Genomic DNA, 26,785 nt, shown 5'->3' on the forward strand with positions numbered 1-26,785 from the left:
CAGGCAGGAGGAATTCCCTCTTCCTCACTGGAGGGTCAGCCTCTCAGTTCAATTCAGACTTTCAGTGGATTGGATGAACGCTACCTGCACTGGGGAGGGCAATCTGCGTTACCCAGCCTATCATTCAAACGTAACCTCATCCAAAACCACCCTCACATACACACCCAGAATAATGTCTAAGTACCTGGGCACCTCGTGGTTCAGTCGAGTTGATACATACAACTAACTGCCACAACCACACACTCCTCCAGAATGCCGGCAGCCAGAAACCATGTTAGGTCTCTGGGATATTTTCATTTTCTGTTTATTTATTTCTGTTCATTACCTTAACTAACACATACTTTTGACTAAAACCCGGTATTTTTTTTTCTAAGTCAGAAAAACCTAGAAACAATGAAAAGACCTCAAGCAATACAACAAAAAGTAGAGAAAGAACCATAACAGCAGAAATAATAGTTGAAAATGCAACTTTCTGGCAGTTCAGACACCACAGTACTATAAAACATTCCAAGGAGCCTGGATCTGATCCTACAAAGTGAGAAACTACTGAAGTTCTGAGATTAATGAAAGGAATAGAGCTGAAATCCTGGATATAAAAGTATTATTTGAGTTATACACTAAGGTCATTTTCAAAATCATGTTTATATAAACATTAGAATGATACATTACTTATGTATTTAGGGTTTATACTACCTCTGCATAGTTCCAAAAAGAATAGCTCAAGGCATCGTGCAAAACACAAAACAGACAAAAATATAAGCCTGCTGAGGACTGGAACTCCATCTCATTTCTGTATTCACAGTACCCAGGAGTGCTGGCACATGATGACTAGGAACAGAAACACGTTTATAGAATGAATGAGTGAATGCATGCATGAATGCGTGAATGAATGCATGAGTGCCTAAGTGAGAGGGAAAAAAATGAAATAGATGTTACTAGGCAACCAACTGGATGGAATGAGTTTGTTGTTGAGGCAGCACTGCAGCAATAAATTTAGTGAAGGGTTTCTACTCACTCAGAGAACAGCCAGAAATAAAGGGAGTTTCACTGTCTACAGAAGTCTACAAGATCCTTAAAGAGAAAAATCCTACTTTAGAATTAACTGCTAGAAAAATTTATGGACTAAATCCTTCCATAATAGATGTCTGTAACTACGGTTTTGAGAGAAAAATAGTTATGTAAACACTTCTAACAGTGGCCCTCTAAAGTTTGTTAGGACGTTGGTAAAACTAACACAATAAAAGCATTTCTAGAGAGAAGAGAAATAATGGTCTAGAAAGTTTGCATTTTATGATCTAATTTAATATGGGAAAACTAAAATTCTACTCTACATCTATGAAGAAACATCTCTTATTATGAGTTATTTCAGAATCTTGTTACAGACTGCATTTTAACAACCCAATTAATAATTTGCTAGAAAAGATAGTAAACAGAAAAATCAGATTAAAAGGTTTTATATTACCATATCACAAAATAAAACGGGACAGATTCTCACCAAAATTAGAGGGCATTCTGTGTAGCACATAGAAAATTCACTTTGAAGGATCACAGGAAATCCAAGGTGGGGAGGTAGGAAACAGTGGCATCTTAGAAGGCAGCCTTCTTCCAAAGACGCTGCAAGACTCCATTTGAAATGCAGCTATTTTCTTACAAAAGAAACTAGCGTGCTTCAGAATGAACTGCACCAGGGATTTGTTAATTTTGTGATGGCTGATGTGTCCAGAAATTCAGGGGAAGTCAGCCAGTAGATATTAACATTCATCATTCACAGATTCATTTAACAAATATTTATGATTGCCAATTACATGCCAGGAATTATGTCAGACACTGAATTTACCGTAATTAGTGAAACATACATAGCCCTCGATCTCAAAGAGCTTATAAGTCTAGGATGGAAAGCCAACATTGAAAAATTAACCCACATATTACATGTAAACCATAGTAAGTGACAGAAAAGTAAGTTCGTTCTAAGAGTTGGTAGTTGGGGAACTGAATTTACATGGTAGGGGAAAGGTCAGAGGAAGCCTCCTTGAGAAAGTTACATTTAAAGTGTGATGCAGGGGCGCCTGGGTGACTCAGGTGGTTAAGCGTCTGCCTTCGGCTCGGTCCTGGGATCGAGCCCCGCATTGGGCTCCCTGCTCTGCGGGGAGCCTGCTTCTCCCTCTCCGCCTCCCCGTGCTTGTGTTCCCTCTCTCACTGGTCTCTCTCTGTCAAATAAATAAAATCTTAAAAAAAATTTTTTTTAATTTAAAAAAAATTAAAAAAAAAAAAAAGCTAGCCAGGGACTCCCAAATCTTATCCACAGCTCAAAAGTCTCTCCTTAATTTCAAATCACTATCCATCTTCAAGGATGTCCCAAAGTTTCTCCTAATTTGAACTTAGTCTTTCCTCCCAAACCTGCTTCTCTAGCTCCTGAACACTCTTCCTCCATTAACTAACTCTACCTCCAGTCAAGTAAACCAGTCAAGTTACTTTGCCATTACCTTAAGATTATTCTTTCTCATGAATCCCTTATGTCATTGGTAGCTGAACACACCTGGGCATTTCTTAAATGTCCTGTTCTATCCCCAAGCCATAGCCTGATTTAGGAATCTATCATTTCTGAAGTAGATTAGCGAACTCCCACTTTGCCTCTTCATTTCCAGTCTTGCCAATCTCTAAATCTTTCCTCCACCTTCTCTCTACCATGAGTTTTCTAAAACAAGTCTCATTTTACTGTTTATAAAAATGTACAGCAGTTCTCTGCAGTTCTCAGCATAAATTCTGTCCTTTTAAGACTCATTTCTTTCACTCCCTTCAACATTCACCTATGTATGTAATACATTAATACTACTCTGTATGCTGTATCTTACAACCGAGATGCCTTTCTGCTGTTCATCTCCCATAGCTGACTGAGGACTCACCCAACACTGGTATGCCTCAAAAGTACAGTTTGAAAAATAACTATTTTTAAAGTTTTAGTTGTCCTGCAGTTTCAGGAGGAACTCAACTACAGAATGATATAATAGAAAGTACACTGAACTTGGCACCATCACATCAAGCTCCTAGTTCTATTATTAAAAAGGCAAGAGGTTAAAACTGCCTGGGGCTTGTTTTGTTTTTCATTTGTCAAGTGAAAGGGTCAAACTAGATGATTTAAAGGTCCATTAAAATTGACAATTCTAACTTTCTAATTAAGAGCACTAAAACTTACGAGGCCCTGAAAAGCAGTAAGGCTAACTTATAACACTGTTCAATTTCTAGAGATCCATCAACATACTTACATGGTTCATACATAATAATTAACTTTATCAACTAGATAATATAGATTATCTTGCTCTAAGGCTTTGGGGATAGGTCTAAATGATATTGGAAGATCAAACCAACTAAATGTGAAGGCAGAAATGTAAAGTGAAAAGAGGCCAATTTACAATTACCAATGGAAGGCTACCTAGAGTGATTAAATGACCTAGAGTGATGTCAAAATTTTAAAAGCAAGCAAAATCTTAAGACTAGATCAGGGTTTTGATGGCTTTAATGAACCAAAAAGTTTCAAAATAAAATAACTTTTTTTCTAATTTGTGACCCCATGGTCACTTTCTCTCTCCCCCTTCTGAGCTTTGTTGCCGCTTGCTTCTTTTTTTTTTTTTTTTTATCCCAAGCAAATGCCTCCTCCTTGTTGCTCCGGTGATGCTATAAATAAAATCAGCTAAAGTGTCTCATTGATCGTAAACAGGCTTTAGGCGATAATGAGTCTATAGTAATTAGGGCTTCACTGGATTCAACCCAACCTTCCCGCTCCCTCCCTGGCGGCGCACACCCGGCTCCAAGCAGCGCATCTAGGGAGTGGCCAGGAATTACAGGCCACCCGGCTAAGAGGGTTGGGTCTCTTCGCCTTCACAGAGGCGAGGATTGCATAAACTGAGAGTTTTTTGGTTTTGTTCACGTTTTCGTGAAAACTGCGAGGGGGGTGAGCCGCGCCCAGACACGCCCCGGCCTTCCGTACACCCCTCGGGAGCGCGCGCCCGGGCTCGAGCTTGGAACGGGGCTGAAATGGTAACGGCTGGAATAACGGACTCGGCTCCCTGGGGCCGCTCAAGCCCTCGGGGACAGGTCGGGATGGAGAAGGCACCAGTCTTCCCTGCGCCCCAGCCCCAGCGCAGCGGGTGGACACAGCAGTTCCAGAGGACCCAACGGAACCGGCGTGACATCAACTCCCGCCACCCGTGGCTGGCTTTCCTCCTCCCGAGGCCGGGAGAGCCCACCCAAGAACCTCGCTCGGGTCACCTCCATCCCCGAACTCAAAAGCCAGTCCCTCACCCGGCCCCAACCTGTTCAGCCTGGCGGGCCGCCAAAGAAAGGGGGGCGGCCCAGGAATCCCCCCGCCCTGGGCGTAGAAGCAATGACTCTCATTCCTCACCCTAGCCCGAGCGCGAAGAGCAGCAGGAAAGTGGCCTACTGCCTACGCACCTGTCTTGCGGGCCCGTTTTCGGCAGTGGCAGCTCAGATGTCCGAGTCGCTGCCACTTGGTCCCCGCGCTTCCCCAGACCAATCCCACCAGGGGCCGCTCAGCAGCGACTGCTAACCGCGCATGCGCGTGCGGCCGCAGGCTGGGAGGAGGCGGCGGCCGGAGGCGCGGGCCGCGCGCACCTGCACCAAGGGGCTCAACCGCCGCGGAGGGGCGCTGCTGGGCGAGGCCTGCGCGGACTTGCCGAGCCCGCCGTAAAGCGCGCCCTTGGGGCCCGCGCCAGCTCCGCCGGCCGGTAGTGGGGTGGACGGGTCTCCTGGACCGGCAGGGCACGAGTTCCTCATTAGCCCGAAGACTTTTTCCCCTCGAGGAGCACCTGTCCTCTGCACTCAGAGGGGTTCTGCCTGCTATTGCGCATAAATGGGTCCTGAGTTTTATATAAACCACGTTTCTGAACAGTTCCCACTTAGTACCCCAGGCTTTTCATAGAATTCTGTACGTTAAGAGACGAGAAGTAGGGGCGCCTGGGTGGCTCAGTCGTTAAGCGTCTGCCTTCGGCTTGGGTCATAATCCCAGGGTCCTGGGATCGAGCCCTACATAGGGCTCCCTGCTGGACGGGAAGCCTGCTTCTCCCTCTCCCACTTCCCCTGCTTGTGTTCCCTCTCTCGCTGTGTCTCTCTTTGTCATATAAATAAATAAAATCTTAAAAAAAAAAAAAGACGAGAAGTCATTGTGATCCTCGGGAAGGCTTCCTATTTCGTGTGGGTGTGTATGATATAGATCTATTAAATGTTGATGTAATAAATTTTCTTTCCGAAATACTATTAATAAGAATTGGTAACATTTATTGCGCTCACTGTACTCTAGGGGCTTTACATTCATTTCATTAACCATCACAACAACCCAGGTGAAGGAACTAAAGATAATTACTTGCCCGAATCTTTAACAAACAGGGCTCAAATCCAGGTCTCTCTCTCTCAGAGCCTGTACTTTTAATCAACACACCAAAAATAAAAATACAGCACAAAGGTAGGATTGAATCAGAAGCTTCTTTGCCCCATTGAGGTTTACCATGCAGCTTCAATATTTTATAGTAAATCTTGACTGATTTTGAATAGCTGGGATGTATGGTAGGCATATGTTTAACTGTTTAAGAAAATGCTGAGCTGCTGACCGTTCCTACCAGCGATATAGTATAAGAGTTCCAGTTATGCTACGTTTTCACCATTGCTTGGTATGGTCAGTCTTAACCCTTCCAGAGGTCAATCAGTGATGTCTCGTTGTGGTTTTATATATATATATTTCTTTTATCTATTTGGGAGACAGAGTGAGAGGGAGTGCCAGCAGGGGAAGGAGCAGAGGGAAGGGGGAGAGAGAGAGAATCTCAAGCAGACTCCCTGCTGAGTGCCCAGCCGACATGGGGCTGGATCTCAAGACCCTGACACCATGACCTGAACAGAAATCAAGAGTTTGTCGCTCAACCCACCAAGCCACCCAGATGCCCCTCACTGTGCTTTAAAATGCTATGTAGTGTTCTTATGTATTACCAAATCCCCTCCTTAGGAGTTATATCATTTTTTATCCCCATTAACAGTGTATGAGAATGTTTATTTCCACCTAACCTCACCCAACAGAATGCACTGTCAAGCTTTTGAATTTTTGTCAACCTGGTGGGGCAGTTTTTGAGATCTCAGTGTAATTTTAATTTTTACTTCTGAGGCTGAATAAATTTTTATATGTAAGGGCAAAGTTTTCTTTTTATTGCATCCAGATTTTGAGTCATAGAATACCTTTCCCTATCCCCAGGTTGTAGAACGATTCACCTATATTTTCTTGTAATACTTGTGTAATTTTATTTATTGCTGATTCATTTGAAGTTTATTTTTGTGTAGCATGTGAATCTTATGGCTCCAAATGGCTATCCAGTTGTCCTGATACCATTTATCAGAGTATCTCTTTGCCCAGAGACTTAAGATACTGCTTTTATCATTTACCAAATATCTATATGTACTTGAGTCTATTTCTGTACTTTCTATTCTATTTCATTGATTTGTCTACTCAAGTGCTGGTACAAATTGCCACAGTGTTTTAATTATAGAGGCTTTGAAAAATGTTTTAGGGTCTGGTTGTTCTAAATCCCCTCCCGGCTCTTTTCAGTGCTTTTCTAGATATTCTTGAATGGTTTTTTTCCATATGAACCTTAATATCAGTATGTCAGCCTCCAGGAAAAAAAGATTGTTGGCGTATTTATTGGGATCACAATAAAATTCTAACTTAAGACGAACTAACATTTTGATCAGATGTCTTATCCAAGAAAAGTCTATTTGCTTGACTCTCTTGCATCTTTTAAGAGTGTTTTATAGCTTTCTTTGTATAGGTTTTGCACATTTTAGATCAACTTCATTGAAATTTACATACACAAAATATCATTCCTTTAAAGTTTACAATTTGATGAGTTTTGACAGGTGTATATATCTCTGAAACCACTTCCACAATCAAAATACAGACTACTTCCATCACTTCCAAGAGTTTCCTGGTTTTGTATATTTCTTCTTAGGTTTATTCCTAAATATCTTTTTCACAGCTGTTATAAAAGAGGTTTTCTCGATCATCATATATTCTAAGGGTTTATTATCACTTTTAAGAAGTTACTCATTTTTGAATGCTAAACCTATATCCTGAGATCTTGCTGAATTATTTTATTTAAATTAGTTTTGTGATGAAGTCCCCTGAGTTTTTCCACATAAGTATCATGCTATCTTCAAATAGAACTTGATTTTTTATTTTCCAATTCTTATGCCTATAATTGTTTTTTCTTATCAAATTTCATTGGCTAACCTTGCCAGAACAATGTAACAGTCCTGGAGACAGTGGAGCTCGTTTGCTCTGTTTCTGATGCTAGTAGAAATGCCTCCAGTGTTTCCCCATTAAATAAGGAACCATTTTTATAACTGAGGTATCAATGACTGTCAGATTTAACAAATTAAAATACAGGACACTCAATGAGATTCTAATTTCATATAGACAAATAATTTTTCGTACATATCTTTTTCATATATGTTTATCTGGCCCTTAATTTTATCATGTTAAGGTATTCATTTGTTGTAATTTTAATATTCTTATAGAAAATAGGTGTTGCATTTTTCTGTGGAGGTAATCATATTTTTCTCCTTAGATCTATTAGTAAGAATCCTACCCAGATCCTTGCACTCCTGGTATCAAAAAGCCAGGTCATGGTGTGTTGTTTTCTTCATGTAGCTTAGGAATTTATTTCTAATATTGCATTTAAGATTTCTGCATCAATCATCATAGATGATATAGGTCTGTGGTTTTCTTTTTTGTGCTATCATTATTAGGACCAGGTATTCATGTTACACTTACATCACTATACTTACATCACTAAAAATTTATGAAAATTTACTAATTTTCCATTATTTGCTATACTCTGAAACAACTTTAAAACACTGGGACTGTTTTCTCAAAGTTTAGTTAAGTTCCCTTGTGCAATCATCTAGAGATGATTGCACAAGATCAATGTCTCTTTGTGCTTGTTATTTCTCAGTAACTTTCTCTATTTCTTCAATGAAAATTCATTGGTTTATGCTTTCTGTTTCTATTCACATCAATTTCAGTAACCTGAATCCTCCTAAGAAATCTTCATTTTTATCTGGGCTTTTAGAAAGAAAACTAATATTGGCAAAACAAACACTTACCAGCTCATATAAACTTCCTCATAATTCATTGCCTATGACTGGCTATTAATAACATAGCATCTAAAAATGTAATTAGGAGGAAAAAAGGTAATTAAGGGGAAAAACATAGTAAGATAGTTTTCATGGGAAAATGCTTGCCCAGATTTAGCTCCCATTATTTGTTCATAATTGCTGCAACTCTGCCACAGACTGGAAGGTCTATTTAAGAGTATACAACAAAACCCAAGTTATTGTTACACACCTATGCTGGTAGAGGGTTAACTCCCATTTACCCAAGAGTATAGTCACATTTGCTATTACTACAGTACTAGTAATATTACCATATTATGGTAGCTTGTTGGTAGCTTATCTCAATACTTGAGAGAATCTCACTTACCATTTCTCCAAAGTTTGCAGAGCTTCTATTTACTACAAAAGTAGTGTTTGAGGGGATAAAAAAGATTTCGGTAGGATCTTGTCTGAATGTGGTTTCTACAAACTCATCTGCTATACTGAGTCAGTGACATAAATATATCATATGCTTTCATCTGAATGCTTGAAGAAAAGTGATTTTAAACAGCAAATCAGTATGAACGCAATAAAACAAATTCCCAAACCAAGCAATAAGCACTATTTGCTCTGCTCTATCCCAGATGGGTGTCAGGGGTTCTCCAAATTGCCCCTTTCTCATACACCTCAGACCAGAGACCACGGGTGGTGAGTGAAACGGTCCAAACATCCAGCATTTGGGCAGTTGGGATGGGGATGGAAACTGGGGGCGGGTGTCCTGCCTGTACTATGAACATTTTCTGGAAATGCTTTGCGCTATCAAAATCTCTGTCCTGGAATCATTTCATTAAGGACAGCAGTTATTGGGGTTGAATCTTTAAGGCTGTTCTTCAATTTCTTTCTTTCTTTTTTTTTCCTTCTAGCATCTGCCACTCTCAGAGTACTTCAGTTCAAAATTTAAGTCAAACTAAAAATTTTTGTAGGGGCTCCTGGGTGACTCAGTTGGTTAAGCATCTGCCTTTGCCTCAAGTCATGATCCCAGGGTCCTGGGATGGAGCCCTGCATCAGGTTCTCCACTCAGCAGGGAACCTGCTTCTGCCTCTCCCTCTGCTGCTCCCCCTGCTTGTGCTCTGTGTGTCAAATAAATAAATAAAATCTTAAAAAAATAATAAAAAAATTTTTGTAACAGACATGTAATGTCTTTCCTTCTCTCTCCCTTCCGCCTGGCTTTACTGAAATATACTTGACATATTGCTTCTTCTTTTCTAAAAGGGGAGAATGAAACAGACACGTGAACAGTTCAGCTTTCATATTCTCCTTATATGTTGGTATGTGATGCAGTTCAGACTGAGGTAAATATGTCGTTTTGGCCCTCAAGGATAGATAATACAGCTAGGAGTATAAAGTATGATTTCCATAGTTTATTGCAAAATCAGAAGGAAGAAGAAACATCTCTTATTATTTCCCAAAATAAATAAAGTAAAACTCAACAGAATAATAAGAAGGATAGGGGAGTTCAATAGTTTCTCTAGGGGAGTTTAATCAGTTTCTCTAAGAGACTGATAGATCATTCAAGCAGACAAATCTGTAAGAATTTTAAAAACTTGAATAAGTAAATTAAAAAGCCTGATGTAAGAGAATACTGCACCCAATAAATAGAATTTATTTTAAGAAGACATTTTTAAAGCACAAAACTAACACTTACAAAAAACAAATGAAAGCAACATATTTTAAAGGGAGTGCACAGACACTATAGATTCTTTTCAAATTCACATGAAACACTAGAATTCATAACAATTCTCAAATTCACACAGATAAAATTCATTAACATCAACGTACTTAAATAAGAAATCAACAGTAAAAGGTGGCAAAAACCAATATATTTGAAAAAAAGGAAAACACTCCCAAATACCCAGGAGCTAAAAAGAGAAATTATAAATCTTTAGAACTGAATGACTACCAGAATACATAAATATCAAGAGGTTGGTAATCAACTCAAATGGCACTTAGGCGTAAGTTTATAGTTTTAAATGAATTTATTTAAACGAGAAGAAGCTACTGTGGCACTGCCAGACCGAGGCTTGCTTATATTGTGCTTTCTATTACTTTAGATGTCCTACAAAATGGGTAAGAACATTTGCCAATTTACACAGAACCTGTCTGTGACAATGGCAAGCTTCTAAACTTGTAGCTATTTATTGAGATTATGTGATAGCATCACTATCTAAGTCAACAAAATGCATTTCTTAATTTCAAAAACTTACCTGCCTTTACTATTTTTAAACTAAATTGTAATAGTAATGGTACAAACATCATAAACAAATATTCTAATTTTTCTTGACATAAGAGGTAGTTAATACTTTCAAGCCTAGTAGTTTGTTTATTGTTTTCTCCTCTTCTATACAATTTTGCATTTTCATTATTATCATTTCTGAAAGATGAGGTTCCAAGGTATTACAGAGTTTTTTCTTGTTATGCTTATCTTATTTTCTGAAATAAAAACAAGAAACCTGTAACATCTAGAAATAACATTAATTCACAAGGATATAATTATTTTCGTGAAAATTTTTGATAACGTTCTTTCCTTATTCTATCCTTTGACCACGCTTTCCCCTTATAAATAGAGAAGATAATTTTACATTGGTGAAAGACACGATTCTTAAGATGTATTCGACAATATCAGTTTTAATACTGTCCTGGTGTTAAAATTATTGAAAGTAGATTTCCATCCCTGGGACACCTGGGAAGTCTATATTGTTGGATAATCATTTAAGCCAACAAACTGTTATAGATAAAGTACAGATATTTTTAAACATTCACTTTATTTTTATAATTTAAAATATAAATATTGAAAAGATTTAGGATAACAAAGTAAAGACAAAATAATCTTTTAACACTAATATATGAAAGAAAATCAGAGAGTAATATAAAATTAGAATTGGAGAAATTTTGCTGTGAATATACTATGAGTACTACATTTCATATGAAATTAGTTTTGAATTTCTTGCTAGTCAAAGGGAACAAAAATATCCATAATGGGCAAAAGGGATCATGACAATTCTTTGGGAAAGAATATCTTTTTTCTAGCTCCAAATTCTAAGAGAAAGTTGTCACGTGTATCTCTACATAGAAAAGAAACATAAAACTTGAAATAACGGTTTTGAAGAAAATGCAAATATGCCATATATCATTCTTTAATAAAAGTCAAAAGCATAAACTCAAATAATCCAGTTAAAGCATTTTGATGGGAAATATCCATCTACTTCTTTCCTTCCATCACCTCCAATTAGGCACCTCCAGATTTAGCAACAGCAATAAAACAAATGGCTCATACATACATACCAAAAAAAAAAAGTTATTTTTTAACTAAATTCGAGGTTAAGTGGGATATCCCGTATTTTATCTGGTAACCCTACTTCCAACACCTCGAAACACCCCAGTACGCTGCAGTAAAACAAAAATAACTTTTCATGTAGGATGAAGCACTAGCAAATTATGGAAACACACTATTCGCTTGCTTATCAACAGAAAATCTTTATCTTTTTTTAAAGATTTATTTATTTGAGAGAGAGAGCACGGTGGGGGGAAGGAGGACAGAGGAAGAGGAGAGAGGGAATCCCAAACAGACTCGGCGCTGAGTGTGGAGCCCGACGGGGGGTAGGGGGGCCTCGATCCCACAACCCTGAGATGACGACCTGAGCCAAAACCAAGAGTCAGACGCTTAACTGTGCCACCCAGGTGCCCCAAAACTTTAATTACTTTGAGTTTTCAGAAATTATTCATACAGAAATATTTTAGTTGTTTCTAAAAGAAATTTCTTTTATTTTTATTACAGATTTAGGGCATGAAATGATAAAGAACATTTAACCTGATGACACAGGCAAAATTTTTAAACTTAAAACCTAGAAAATTTATCACTAAGACAAGTTTTTCATTTATTAATTATTATTTTTAACTACAAGTTAGATGAATAGAAATAAACCAAACTATTTTTTCTCCTTAATGAGCTATAGAAAATTTATCTTGCATTTTAAAAAGTTTTATGAGGGGTACCTGGATGGCTCAGATGTTTGGGTGTCTGCCTTCAGCTTGGGTCATGATCCTGGGGCCCTGGGATGAGCCCCACATTGGGCTCCTGGCTCGGCAGGGAGCCTGCTTCTCCCTCTCCCTCTGCTCATGCTCTCTCGCTGTGTGTCTCTGGGTCTCAAATGAATAAGTAAAATCTTCAAAAAGAATTTAAAAAAATAAAAAAATAAAAAGTTTTATGAGAAGTGTAATATATAATTTAACTGATTAAAGAACAAATTTTACATAAAATTTTTTTAAAGACTTAAAGAAATGAATATTAAGGAAAGCGTAGCAACACAAGTGTTGCTATGTTGGACCTGGTTAAAGAAAAGAGAGTGACATTTATCTCGCTGAAATCATGAATTTAAATTTTATTTTACTTAATAAAATTAAAATTTGAGGGGCACCTGGGTGGCTCAGTCGGTTAAGCGTCTGCCTTTGGCTCAGGTCATGATCCCAGCATCCTGGGATCGAGCCTCAGCCCAGAGGCCCACGTCTGGCTCCCTGCTCCACGGGGAGTCTGCTTCTCCCTCTGCTCCTTCCTTTGCTCATGCTCTCTCTAGCTCTCTCTCATGTGCTCTCTCTCTCAAATAAATAAAATCTTTAAAAAAAAAAGTAAATGAAAGCTATGACATATAGGAGATCAATTCAGTAAGTTTAATATTTGATTATTCTTTCAGAAAAGAGAACTTAGAAAAGAAAGGGGCAAAATAATTAAAGTCGTAATATGCTATCAACTGAGTATTTGTGTCCCCTTCCTCAAATTCATATGCTGAAGCCTAAGTCTTCAGTGTATTTGGAAATGGGGATTTGGGGAGATAATTAGGTCCAGAGGGTTCATGAATGAGTTTAGTGCCTTTATAAGGGGATAAAGAGACTAGAGCTTTCTCTACTCTTGGCCATGTGAGGATATAGTTAGAAGACACTGTCTACAAACCAGTAAGTGGGCTCTCACCAAAAGCCCCCATGTTGGAACCCTGATCTTGGACTTTCCAACCTCTGAAACTGTGAGAAATAAATTTCTGTTGTCTAAGCCACCCAGTCTGTGGTATTTTTGTCTTAGCAGCCGAAACTAAGACATAACAAAAATGAATAAGTATCTGAGCTAAATACTCATCTGTACTGCAGGAAAAATAATGTGGATAAATAAAAATGAGTAGCATAAGCATATTATTTAGCAATATAAAGAAAACTACCAGAGGCATTTAAACCAGAAATGATGAAATGTCATTGCCTCTGGTGAGTGAGATAGGGCTGGGGAAGCGCAGGGGGTTGTTGCCTTTTATTATAAGCTCCTCTTTTTATTAATTTTTAGCCAGATATGTGCATATTACTTGAAAAATATAAACAAAGCTAAAAATTTTATACAATTAAATTTTATTCCATTTTGAAATACAGCCTTTGGGAAGTGAAAGGGGTAATCCATTCTGCAACTCTTTCCTCAGTTTGGAAACATCTAATTTTAAATATGTAAAAGCCTTAGCAAATGGACAGCTCATTATTTCCCTGAAATTGTTTTTGATAGTGAAATGTGGTTGCAGTGGAGGATGCTGAAGGCATTTCTAATTCCTAACGTGGGAGGGAAACTATGAGGTGGTGGTAGTCTTCTTGTTCTTGAAGGAAAGAAGGGAGACATTCTGAAAGGAGCTACTAAAAGAGAAAGACAGGTGACTGAGAGCATAACAAATACAGGTTCCTGGGAAATCTGCCAGCTGAGGTATCTTCTTCAAACTTTTGCTGATCTCAGTCCCATTAAAAAAAGAAAAGCACCTTTTAATGTGACGCAGGTCTAATCGAAATGCATAGAATGCAGGGTTATCTTCATGGAAATGCACCCACATTTCCATGAAGTGGTCTTTGTATAAATAATGCATACTTTTAATAATATATTATAGGCCTCTTTTGCTGTTGAAGTGTCAAAAGGTAATTCTGCATGAACACACTTCCATCCATATACACCATGCAGATGGAATGTTAAATGGAAAGCAGATGAGACTGGACTAGAAGGGGAGGAATTCAAATTCCAAAACACAAAGGAGCCAGCTACTAAAAAGGTGGGCACGGCTCTAAGGATGACCCAAGCTCAGAGGTGGTGGATATAGGGCAACAAGTAGGGACACTGGAATTAGCTGCAGAGTCACAGTTGGGATATGCACGCTTATGCCCAGCAGCAGACATCAAATGACCTTTGTCGAGCAGGGGCATAGAGTATGGGTGTTTGTGGAGAAGAAAACAATACCCAAAAAGAATGGGGTCTTCCCTACTCAGAAGAAAAGCCTCTGTACAGAGTGAGCCGTAGACTGCCCATTCCTCCCATAAATACTGGAGGAAGGCTACAGAAAACAGACTCAACATTCACAGACAAAACAATGGAGAGTCCCAATGAGTAAGAAATAAAATTTCAGTTTGGGGGGGGGCGTGAAGCAAAAGCAGCAGCAGATCCTGAGAAACTGAGGCCAGTCAAGGAAACAGATGACACTTGGGGTATTCTGAATAAAGAAATCAGCTTCATGAAGCTAGAGTAAACTAGAGGTGAGCTCAACTGTTGGAAGGATTAGGGGAGCAAAGGTTAAGAAGCCACTTCTGGAAACCTGGAAATCCTCAGCAGAACAGTGGGCCATTTTCAGAACCCTGGAAGCCAGGAGAAGCCACCCGTGGTCTCAGCTGGCGGGGCAGCAAGTGTGAACTCAACTTCCCGTCCAGGCGTCTGCTGCCCTCTCGGCCGCCATCTTCCAGGTCTACTGGGAGTACCTCTCACAGACAGAATCTAACACGGCACTCTGTGAGGGAAAGACATTCTGTGAGGTGTACGCCCCCAATTCTCCCCTGAGAAGCAGAGTGGAGAGGAGGATGGCAAGGATGCAGAATTAACGACAGACACTAAGTATAGGAAGCGTTAAAATAATGAATTACAGGGGCGCTGGGTGGCTCAGTTGGTTGGGCATCTGCCTTCGGCTCAGGTCATGATCCCAGGGTCCTGGGATCGAGTCCCACATCGGGCTCCCTGCTCGGCGGGGGGCTTGCTTCTCCCTCTGCTGGCCGCTCTGCCTACTTGTACTCTCTCTATATATATCTTTCTGTCAAAGAAATAAAATCTTAAAAAAAAAATAATGAATTACACAATACATAATATACTACTGTTTAAGTGTAATTAATTTTCTCTGAATGATAGGAAGGATATTGTGCATATAAAAAGAATCAGCTGAAAGTCCTGGAAATTAAGATTTTCTCTTTGGAAGTTCAAAAACAAATGAGCCAAAAAGTAAAAGTTCGAGAATGAACTAGCAGGATGCCTCGTAAAGATGGTGAATCGGACACAAGTATTAACGTTCACTCTTTCTAGAAATCACACTTAACCATAAGGGCCAGCTGAAGATACATGATCTTACAAACAATGCGAAAGCAGACAATGGTAACCAAATGGAGGTGTGAGAGAGCTGTGTCTCAAGCTGCCAGTGGGAAGCAGAGAAGCACAATCTGCAGGGCAGAAATCCCCACTACTGCTAGAAACAGAGGTGAAGATGGGGCAAAAGATGGCTTGCAAGTCTCAGCAGTGAATAAAGCTCTAAATATCTTCTCCCACCCCACAGAGCCATAATCGCCCCACAGGCGATTATCTTTTCCTCACTCTTGAAGGGTAATTCTCTGAAAAGGCAAACATAAGGTGTGTATCTAGACTCAAACCAGGGTAAGGATAATAATGATAAACAAGACAAACAGGGGCACCTGGGTGGCTCAATCCGTTAAGTGTCCGACTCTTGATTTTGGCTCAGGTCATAATCTCAGGGTCGTGGTCTCAGGGTCGTGAGATCTAGCCCCCTGTCGGGCTCCACACTTGACGGGGAGTCTGCTTGAAATTCTCTCACTCCCTCTGCCCCTCCCCGTCCCATAAATCAATCAATCAATCAATCTTAAAAAAAGAGAGAAAACAGAACAAATAAGTAAATACTGACAAAATGAACACTGAAAGCCCCAGCTATCTTTGCCCACTTGGCTCCCAGATTCTCTAGCAATTTGATTAGCCCATGCAGCAAGACTGGGAGGCACTAAGGTGATTTCCTGGGAAAGAGCCTAGCCACTCCTCTGTCAGTGAAACTGATGGGTTCAGCCATGTGCTCAGAGCCTCCAACCAGCTTTCTCCACTTGAACATACTATCTATGACCACTACATACATGAGGAAACCCTTCAACAACTTGAAGAACAGAGAACAACAACAACAACAAAAAACAACCTGGAGGAAATAGAAACAATGCAGGAGGAAGAATTTTTTTTTTAAATCTTAAAAAAAAAAACTATTAAAATCCTCAGAGGGATAAGTGGAACTATTTCAATCATAAAATAAGAACCAAGTGTTATAAAACGGGACAATGGCATTAGGAGAACAAAAGGAGTTCTTAGACATTAAAGCTATAACAGCAAAAACAAAAACCAACCAATCAATGAAAACTCCCCCCAAAAAACAAAAAAAGCACTAATAAAAAGGATATAAGATGAAATTCAGAAAAACTTTCAGAAAGTGAAACAAATAGAAAGAAAACAGGAAGGGGAAAGTAGGAGAGAGAGAGAACATCAATCCAAGGAATCTAACATTTGAAATAAGGTTCCTTAAAAAGAATATAGAAAATAGAGGAGAAAATTTATCAACAAAATAATTTGTGAATATTTTCCAGAATCCAAATATGAGTTTTCAGATTAAAAAGCCCTACCAAATATCAAGCACAATCAATAAAAATAGACCCATACCATCATCATGAAATTGTAGAACCCTAAATACAAGAAAAATGTTAAAGGTTTACAGATGGGAAAATTGTTCGTATACCAAGAAACGGGAATTAGAATGGCTTTAACTACTTTTCATTGGTTACACTCTTGAATGCCTTCAAAAATCAGAATTCAGAATTCTTTGCCTAGCCAACCTAACAATTAAGTTTGACAGACGGCATTCATTTTAAGATGTTTCAGTTCTCCAAGAATTCACCTCCTACACAATCTTCCTCAAGAAATTACGAGGGGGGGGGGTGTGCTTTACTAACAAACACGTGGACCAAGTATGATGCATATTTGGGATATAGAGAACAAGAACATCAACCCCCTGGTTCCTAAAATATCAGCTAGAACTGGTCAGAAGGCTGCAGGAGAGATATTTTTCAAGATTAAGAAGCAGTAGAAATGCAGAAAAGCATTTGACAATATTCTACATTCAACCATGATTTTAAAAATGTTTGAATATACTAAGAACAGATTTAGATAATTCACAGGGAATCTAAGGGCGAATTAGTGATAAGTACATTGAAATAAAGCCAATTTAAAACTCCAAAAAAAAGTTGTATGATAAAGGACAAATAGAGCATATTACGTAGTTTAAGTGTAAATAGCATTTATATTGTCATTATAAAATCATTGAATACTGAGCTAACCAATGACAAAACTATATGGACAGGGTGGAGGTTTGGGTGGAGTGAATTCTATCAAAGTTAAAATCTTTCATTCATTAAAAGAAAATGAAATTAAGAAAATAAAAGAACAAGCCTTAAGTTGAACCTTATGGTCAGCCTATATATGGAATTATAACAATTCAAAAATAAACAGGCGAACAACCCAATTTTTTAAATGGGCAAATACTTAACAAGACATTTCACAAAATATATACATATATTTTATTAAAATCCACATTTCATAAAAATGTGTGTGTATATCTGTATACACACACACATACACACACAATTAGCACATGAAAAGATGCTCAACATCATTGGTCATTAAAGAAATGCAAATTAAAATCATAATGAGATATCAGGATCTGCCTTTTCTAGCATTCCATACAAATTGAATCATATAGCATAGTCTTTTGCATCTGGCTTTTTTCATTTAGCATAATGTAATTTTAGAGATTCATCCATCTTGTTGCATCCATTGATAAGAATGAGGCTTCAGGGGCACCTGGGTGGCTCATTCAGTTAAGTGTCTGCCTTTGGCTCAGGTCATGATCCCAGGGTCCTGGGATGAACCCTGCATTGTACTCCCTGCTCAGCAGGGAGCCTGCTTCTCCCTCTCCCCTTCCCCCTCCTCTTCCCTTTGCTCATGCTCTCTCTCTCAAATACATAAATAAAATCTTAAAAAAAAATGAGGCTTCAAACTCAGATCTATTGTCTCCAAATTCGTTGTATGTCTACAGTATATGATAAAAAAGGAAAAGAAAATACCTATTCATTCTTCCAAAACAAAATATTAGAGAGTATATCAGAAAGTTATCTGTAAAAGATTTTAAAATACACAAAACAAAGCTAACAAATATCTGATAATTTTCTATATATCAATTTTATACTTACCACTATATTATCAAAGGCTTAAATTTTTTTATATGATATAGTCCTTTTATCCACTATGAAGAAAGTTGAGAACTAAGACTAATCCTTATTATGACGTTTTTTCCAAAGAATGATACTGATCATTTTTAAAGAAGGTATTTGAATTATGAAACTCCTAATAATAAATATCCTGTTAGAAAATTTTAAAATAATTATAACAATATAAATTTTAAAAATATACAATCACATTTGACATACCATTAAATTGTTATTTATTTCTATTTTACATGGGGTGAGACATAAAAAAGGACAAAAGCTAGATTATAATATCAAAATATGAGTGATTAGATAAATATTCTATTCTGTTGTGAATTTACAAAGGTAAGGTTAAAATAGCTTATCCAGCAAAAAATGTAATGGAAGAAAAGAGTCCCATTATAATAGCACCAACAAATAGAATGGCATAGACCCAATTTCTTTCTGCATCACCTGCGGCTATGTTTTATGTATTTTCACGGTGTTATTTGTTGCATGAAGATTTATAATAGTTAAATTTTCATTATTTCTGGCACTTGTTTGCTTTGCTTAATGAACACTTTTAATCTAGAATTTCACTTTGCCTAATTGCTAATAGCTAACATTTACTGAATTCACACTATGTTTCAGACAGTATTCCAAAGAGTGCAGTGCAATAAATACACAGAGATAAGAAGTAGAAAAGGTGGAAAGAGGGCAGTTCATAAAAAAATGAACGAAATGATGGGGGTATGTGTATGTGCATTTCTCTCATTTCAATTGACAAAGGATTAAAGCAATCATTTGCTTTGTTGTGTGAAGAAACTAAGAAAGGAGAGATTTCAGAAAGGAGAGATTTCAAAGGCGGAAAACACCTTAAGGATCATCTAATTTAAGCTTCTCGTACAGATGAAAAAAGCACAGAGGAGTGTTAGGGCTTGCCCAATATCACGTACACAGGTCACCGTAACTAAAAACTAGTTGTTTTGACTCTGAAGTCTTTGCTTCTTCTACTCTACCAAGATGCTAAGTCAATGACAAATAACATTGCTTCCAAAATATGATGGAACATTAAAGACTAATTAAAAATCAAACAAGACTGAATTTTTGTTGATACGGTAAACAGTAATCTGAAATAAGAATGTTGATACATTTAAATTCAATAATAGGAGCATTTTATTTAGAAATATTCTTCTATAACTTTAAATATTAGACTAAAAGAGTGAATTTTATTATGATTTTTAAAACACATTTGTAGTCATTACTTGAACCGCACAGCTGGTAACAGTAAGGCAAAGAACATACACTGGATTTTTCTTACCATGACAGATAACCTGGGTCTTGAAAAAAATGATTGCTCTTCACAACATATAGTTGTCATAAGATAATTATGTTTGAACGACCATATTTTATTCTCATGTTTTCATCACTCCTTTTCTAAACAATATTTTATAAGTTAATGAGACATTGTATATTACTCAAGATACATTTCAAAATCTTACTTTGGAGTATTGTTCTATTCCAGGGAATGATGACTGTATACCCACATGCTGGAAAAGAGAAGGTTTATATCGAATACGAATTTGCTTATTTCGTTCTGTGCATTTCTCCTAGGGAAAAATAAGAGAAACAACACTCTTCTGTAACAACCCAAACACTCCTTTTTATTACATTTATGGATGGCAGAATTTTGTATAATATTAGTTTTTGCCAGAGATTTATTTTAATATTTAAAAATTAAATAAAACTTTATTTCTTAGCTTTTTCTTCATAAGAATAATAAAACACAAGTTGAGATACAAAAAGGTTTTAGTTAAAGCATGTTATTTTCCTGAACTCTGTATTAGAAAATCAGGCTACTGTTGTACCAACTATAATTTTCTGCTCCCTTCCTTTTATTTCAATAACATAGATGAAATTTTTTCATATTTTTCTATCCATTTCTCTCAGAGTACATTATTCTTTCTCTTTCCATAGTCATTAATTCCTACAGAGTTACATCCTCCTTAATTTCTTCTTAAGTAAAAAAAAAACCATATAATTAAAACAAAGAAACAATATTATACTTTATGGAAAAAGATTTGGTTAATTTCATTAAAAATAAAAATAAGAAAGATGACCTGTGACACCATTCCTATTAGAAGCAAACATCTCAGGAAACAAACTAAGGGTTGCTGGAGTGGTGGGGGGTGGGAGAGATGGGGTGGCTGGGTGAGAGACATTGGGGAGGGTATGTGCTATGGTGAGTGCTGTGAATTGTGTAAGACTGTTGAATCACAGACCTGTACCTCTGAAACAAATAATACATTATATGTTAAAAAAAAAAAAGAAGAAGAAGAAGATAGTAGGAAGGGAAAAATGAAGTGGGGGAAATCAGAGGGGGAGACGAACCATGAGAGACTATGGACTCTGAGAAACAAACTGAGGGTTCTAGAGGGGAGGGGGTGGGGGGATGCGTTAGCCCAGTGATGGGTATTAAAGAGGGCACGTACTGCATGGAGCACTGGGTGTTATACACAAACAATGAATCATGGAACACTACATCAAAAACTAATGATGTACTGTATGGTGATTAACATAATAAAAAAAGAAGAAAACATCTGAAATTATTATGATGAGAATTATTTTACATACTGTATACATAGAAAATTCATAAAAATGCCTCCCAAATTTATATACTCAATTTTTTTTAAAGATTTATTTATTTGAGAGAGAGAGAGAGTGAGAGTGTGTGTGCGCGCTTGCGTGAGCAAGCACCCAGAGGGGAGGGGCAGAGGGAGAGGAAGAGACAGAATCTCAAGCAGACTCTGCACTGAGCACAGAGCTAGATGTAGGGCTGGATCTCATGACCCTGAGAGCATGACCGGAGCCCAAATCAAGAGTCAGATGCTTAACTGACTGAGCCACCCAGATGTCTTTTTTCCAGTATAGTTAACATAATTTTTATTCCAGTATAGTTAACATACAGAGTTGGATTAGTTTCAGGGGCACAATGTAGTGATTCAACAATTCTATACATTATTCAGTGCTCATCATGATAAGCGTACCCTTAATTCCCCTCACCTATTTCACCCATCCCCCCACTACCTCCCTTTGGTAACCTCCAGTTTGTTTTCTATAGTTAAATCTATTTCTTGGGGCGCCTGGGTGGTTCAGTCAGTTAAGTGTCTCTTGATTTCAGCTCAGGTCATGATCTCAAGGTTGTGAGGTCGGGCTCCATGCTGGGCATGGAGCCTGCTTAAGATTCTCTCTCTCCGACTATGGACTCTGAGAAACAAACTGAGGGTTCTAGAGGGGAGGGGGGTGGGGGGATGTGTTAGCCTGGTGATGGGTATTAAGGAGGGTACATATTGCATGGAACACTGGGTGTTATGCGCAAACAATGAGTCATGGAACACTACATCAAAAACTAATGATGTAATGTATGGTGACTAACATAATAAAATAAAATTAATAAAAGTAAATAAATAAGGGTTAAATACAAAAAAAAAAGAAAGATTCTCTCTCTCCTTTTCCCTCTGACCCTCCCCCGCAAAGAGTCTATTTCTTGGTTTGTCTCTTTTTTTCCTTTGCTCATTTGTTTTGTTTCTTAAATTGCACATGAATGAAATCATGTGGTGTTTGTCTTTCTCTGATTTTTTTTCACTTAGCATTATACTCTCTAGTTCCATCCATGTTGTTGCAAATGTTAAGATTTCATTCTTTTTATGGCTGAATAATATTCCATTGTGTATATATATCACATCTTCCCTATCCATTCATCTATTGATGGACTCTTGGACTGCTTCCATAATTTGGTTATTGTAAATAATGCTACAAAAACATAGGGGTGCATATATATTTTCCAATTAGTGTTTTGTTTTTTCTGGGTAAATATCCAGTGTGGAATTACTGGATCATATGGTAATTATATTTTTAATTTTTTGAGGAACCTCCATACTGTTTTCCATAGTGGATGCACCAATTTACATTCCCACCAAGAGCACACAAGGGTTCTTTTTTCTCTACATCCTTGCCAACACTTGTTATTTCTTGTGTTTTTTATTTTGGCCATTCTGACCAGTGTGAAGTGCTATTTCATTATGGTTTGATCTGCATTTCCCTGATGATGACTCATGTTGAACATCTTTTCATGTATCTGTTGGCCATCTGTATTGCTATTTATTTATTTATTTGAGAGAGATTGAGAGCTCACACATAGAGGGAGAGGGAGAAGCAGACTCCCTGCTGAGGAGAGAGCCTGACATGGGGCTTGATCCAGGACCTGAGTTGAAGGCAGACACTTAACTGAGCCACCCAGTCGCCTCTATCTGTATGGCTTCTTTGGAAAAAGGTCTGCTCAGGTTATCTGCCCATTTTTAATTAGTTTGGGGTTTTTTTGGTGTTGAGTTGTATAAATTCTTTATATATTTAGGATATTAACCTTTTCAGATATATATTATTTGTAAATATCTTCTCCCATTCAGTAGGTTGCCTTGTTTTATTTTTTAAATAGCAGACTTACTTAAATGCATTTCTACTCAGTACTAACATGTAGGAAAATATTAGATTAAATGACTGTTTTTAAAACTGTAAACTAAATAAATAATCCTGAGTTAATTTAATTTAAACTAAAGTCAGATAAAATTAGTTGAGGAGTTAAACTTTAGGAAATATTCTAATATTTGCTAAGCTATTAATAGAAGTACCACTGAGATGGTATTATCAAATGCTGGCTTCCCAAAATTACCCCCCAAATAACCTGTTGATAAAGAAAAACTGAGTCCATTGCTTATTACAGTAAGGAAGAAACTACCTTTGTAGTGTCTATTCAAGTCTCGTGCCCATTTTTTAATTGGGTTGTTTTCCTGTTGTTAAGTTTTGAGAATTTTATATATATTCTGAATACAAATCCTTGTTGTATATGGAGTTTACAAATATTTCTTCCTAGTCTATGGTGTCTTACCCTCTAACAGTAAAATTTACAGTACAAAAGATTTTAATTTGAATGAAATCCAATTTAGCAATGGAAAAAAACTGGATCATGGTTTTAGTGTCATGTCTAAGAATTCTTCTCCTGGCCCTGGATCCTAAAGGTATTTTTCTATACTTTCTTCTAAAAGTTTTATAGTTTATGTTTCATATTTAGATAAATGATGTATTTTGAAGTAATGATTTTATCAAGTGTGATGTTTAGATTGAGATCATATACACATACATACACACACACACACACACACACACACACACACACCTTCAATTAATCCAATACACATTTGTTGAGAAGACTATTCTTTCTCCATTGAATTGTATATGCTCCTTTGTCAAATATCAATTGGCCATATTTTGTGGACCTATTTCTGCATTATCTGTTTAGTTCCATGGATCTATTTGTTTAGCTCTTTACCTATAAATGTTTGTCTTGCTTACTGTAGCTTTATCATAAGATTGGAAATTGCATAGTATAATGCCTCTAACTTTATTCTTCTTTTTCAAAATCATTTTAGCTAAACTAGTTCCTTTGCCTTTTCTTAAAAATTTTAGAATTAGCTTGTCTATATCTACCATAGAAAATCCTGCTGGGATTTTGATTGGCATTATGTTAAATACACAGATCAATTTAGGAAGCATTTGCATATTTACTATGTTGAGCTTTCTAATCCATGATCATGGTACGTCTCTTCCTTTCATCAGCATTTTTAAGTTTTCAGCATATAGATAACTTACATATTTTGTTAGACTTACACACACACACACACACACACATATACATACATATCATGATATTCTTTCATTTTAATATTGATAATTTATTTTTTGTGTCTTCTTTGTCAGTCTTATCAGAAATTTATCAGTTTTCTTGCTCTTTTCAAAGAACCAGATTTTGGTTTCATTAGTTTTCTCTACTGCTTTTATGTTTTCAGTTTTGTTTCTTTCTGCCCTTAGAGGTATTATTCTCTTTCTTCTGCTTGATTTGGGTTTATTTTGCTCTTCTTTTTCTAGTGACTTAAGGTGAAGCTGAGATTATTAATGGGAGATCTTTCTTGTCTTCTAAGATAATGATTTCTTCTAGGACAAAGTTCTCCATAAGCAGTGCTTTAGCTGCCTCCCACAAATTTTGTTAGGTTGTATTTTCATTTCATTCAATTCAAAGTATTTTCTAATTTCCTTTAGAGACTTCCTCTTTCACTCATGGTTTATTCAGGAGTGTATTGTTTAAATTCCAAGTGCTTGTAGATTTTTCAGTTTTCTTTCTGTTATTAATTTCTAATTTTATTCCATTGTTGCCAAATTTTAGTTTCATTTTTTGTGATTACATCTTAAATTTGTTAAGCTTTGCTTTATGATATAAGACATGTCTATTTTGGTGAGTGTTCTATACATATTTTAAAAGAATGTGTTTTCTAGTGCTGTTGGACATAGTGTTTTTAAAGTATCAGTTAAGGGGCTCAGTAGGTTAAGCATGGCTCAGCAGGTTAAGCATCTACCTTTAGCTCGGGTCATGATCCCAAGATCCTGGGATCGAGGCTGCTGACTGGGGAGCCTTCTTCCCCCTCTCTCACTGCCTGCTGCTCCCCTTGCTTGGGCATGCACACTCTCTCTCTTTGTCAAATAAATAAATGAAATCTTTAAAATAAAATAAAATACCAATTAAATCTAGATGGTAGATGGTGTTGTTCAATTCTTTTATCACTTTGCTGGTTTTCTACCCACCAGCTCTGTTGCTTACTGAGAGAGGAGTGTTGAAGTCTCCAACTATAATTATAGACTAATCTATTTTTTCCTTTAGTTCTGTCATCTTTTGCTTAATGTATTTTGAGGCTCTGTCATTAGATGCATACACTTTTAGGATTGTCATATCTTCTTGGTGATTTGACCCTTTTACCTGTATATAAGTGTCTTTCTTGATCCCTGGTTAAATTTTTTGGCTTTTTTCACCAAAGTCTACTTTGATATTAATATAGCTACTACAGATTTCCTTTGATTAGTGTCTGCGGGTATTTCTTTTCTCTACCTTTTACTTTTTAAAAATATATTTTATTTATTTGAGAGAGAGAATGAGCGAGAGCACGAGCAGGAAGCCCAATGCAGGACTCGATCCCAGGACCCTGGGATCATGATCTGAGCCGAAGGCAGATGCTTAACCGACTGAGCCACCCAGGCGCCCTCTACCTTTTACTTTTACTTATGTATATCATTATATTTGAACTAAGTAGAGACAGCAAGTAATTGCATAGTGTTTTTTAATCCATTCTGATGAACTCTCTCTTAATTGGTATATTTTGGTTATTTATATTTGATGTAAATATTGACATATTTGGATTTACAACCAACATTTTATTATTTGTTTGAGTTTTTTTTGTCTCTTTTTCTCTACTTTCCACTAAATTTGTGGCCTCTCATTACTTCATTTAGTACGTATAAGTGTCAGTAAAAATTCTGGATACCAGAAGTTAAAAAATTAATGCACTCATCAGGTTTAGTTTGGTGAACAAATTTTAGGGAATTACATTAGACAGATAGTATTTTCCTAAAATATTTTGCATTTAAAAGTAAAGAAATACTCACGGGATTTTCTCCTGGGTTACACATCTTCACCTGAAAAATGTCCCTCAAGAGCAAGTCTATGGGTTTATCTTTGTAGAACATTAAAAAAAAACGTACAAAGTCAGATAAGTCCTCAGATTTAAACAGCTTTCCTATGGAGAAAAAGTAAACAAATCCAAACAACTCTTGAGTGTTTACAAATCCAAATAACAATATATCATAAAATAACGCTTATATATAGTCATTCATTCTATTAACATAAGAAAGGACCAAAAAATCATTAAAAATTAAATTATTCCTTCAAAATAAATAAAGCCTAAAGTATTTGTGAAGTTGAAGGATAATAAAGCAAAATAATACATCTGCTTAAGTATTAAGGATTACCATTTCTGGGCAGGAAAGTGTGAAGCAGGTTTAGAATAGTGAATACTCTCAGGTAATCAATTTTGATAACCAGTGAGATCAATTTTCTAAGTCATGTGAAAGATTTATACATAATAATTAAAAAGATATTTTAAAAAATGAAAATTATAGGAGCTATAATCTTTTACTTATTTTTGCAGAAACTGATTTATAACCTGACTTTTGTAGAACTTTATCTACCAGATTTTTTATGCTTAGTACTTAATTTTGATTAGAATACAGTATTATTTCAGTATTTGAGCATCATTTTTATATGAATTTTATTTCTCTTGTATTTGTGATTCTAAAAGATTTG

General features: G+C 36.9%; 2 protein-coding genes across 5 annotated transcripts in view; both read right to left on the reverse strand.

Moving 5' to 3' along the window:
• Nucleotides 1-4,597, reverse strand: part of CLGN (calmegin) — a 54,143-nt gene extending 49,546 nt beyond the window's left edge. Inside the window, exon 1 of the mRNA XM_027600389.1 lies at nt 4,450-4,597. The gene's annotated coding sequence lies outside the window, so the exon portion shown is untranslated. The remainder of the gene's footprint in view (nt 1-4,449) is intronic.
• A 4,984-nt stretch (nt 4,598-9,581) lies between these two features.
• Nucleotides 9,582-26,785, reverse strand: part of MGAT4D (MGAT4 family member D) — a 51,217-nt gene continuing 34,013 nt past the window's right edge. For 3 of the 4 annotated variants that reach the window (XR_003520851.1, XR_003520850.1, XR_003520849.1), the window contains 4 exons: nt 26,089-26,219; nt 20,043-20,150; nt 18,547-18,715; nt 9,582-10,638 (listed from right to left, as the gene is read on the reverse strand). Coding sequence is in view for 1 of the 4 variants with exons in the window: in XM_027599234.1 (XP_027455035.1) it covers nt 10,627-10,638; nt 20,043-20,150; nt 26,089-26,219 (251 nt within the window). In the remaining 3 variants the exon portion in view is untranslated. The remainder of the gene's footprint in view (nt 10,639-18,546; nt 18,716-20,042; nt 20,151-26,088; nt 26,220-26,785) is intronic. The other variant, XM_027599234.1, reaches the window with a different exon arrangement.

The sequence above is a fragment of the Zalophus californianus genome, chromosome 2 (genome assembly GCF_009762305.2).
Source record: "Zalophus californianus isolate mZalCal1 chromosome 2, mZalCal1.pri.v2, whole genome shotgun sequence".
Classification (NCBI taxonomy): Eukaryota; Metazoa; Chordata; class Mammalia; order Carnivora; family Otariidae; genus Zalophus; species Zalophus californianus.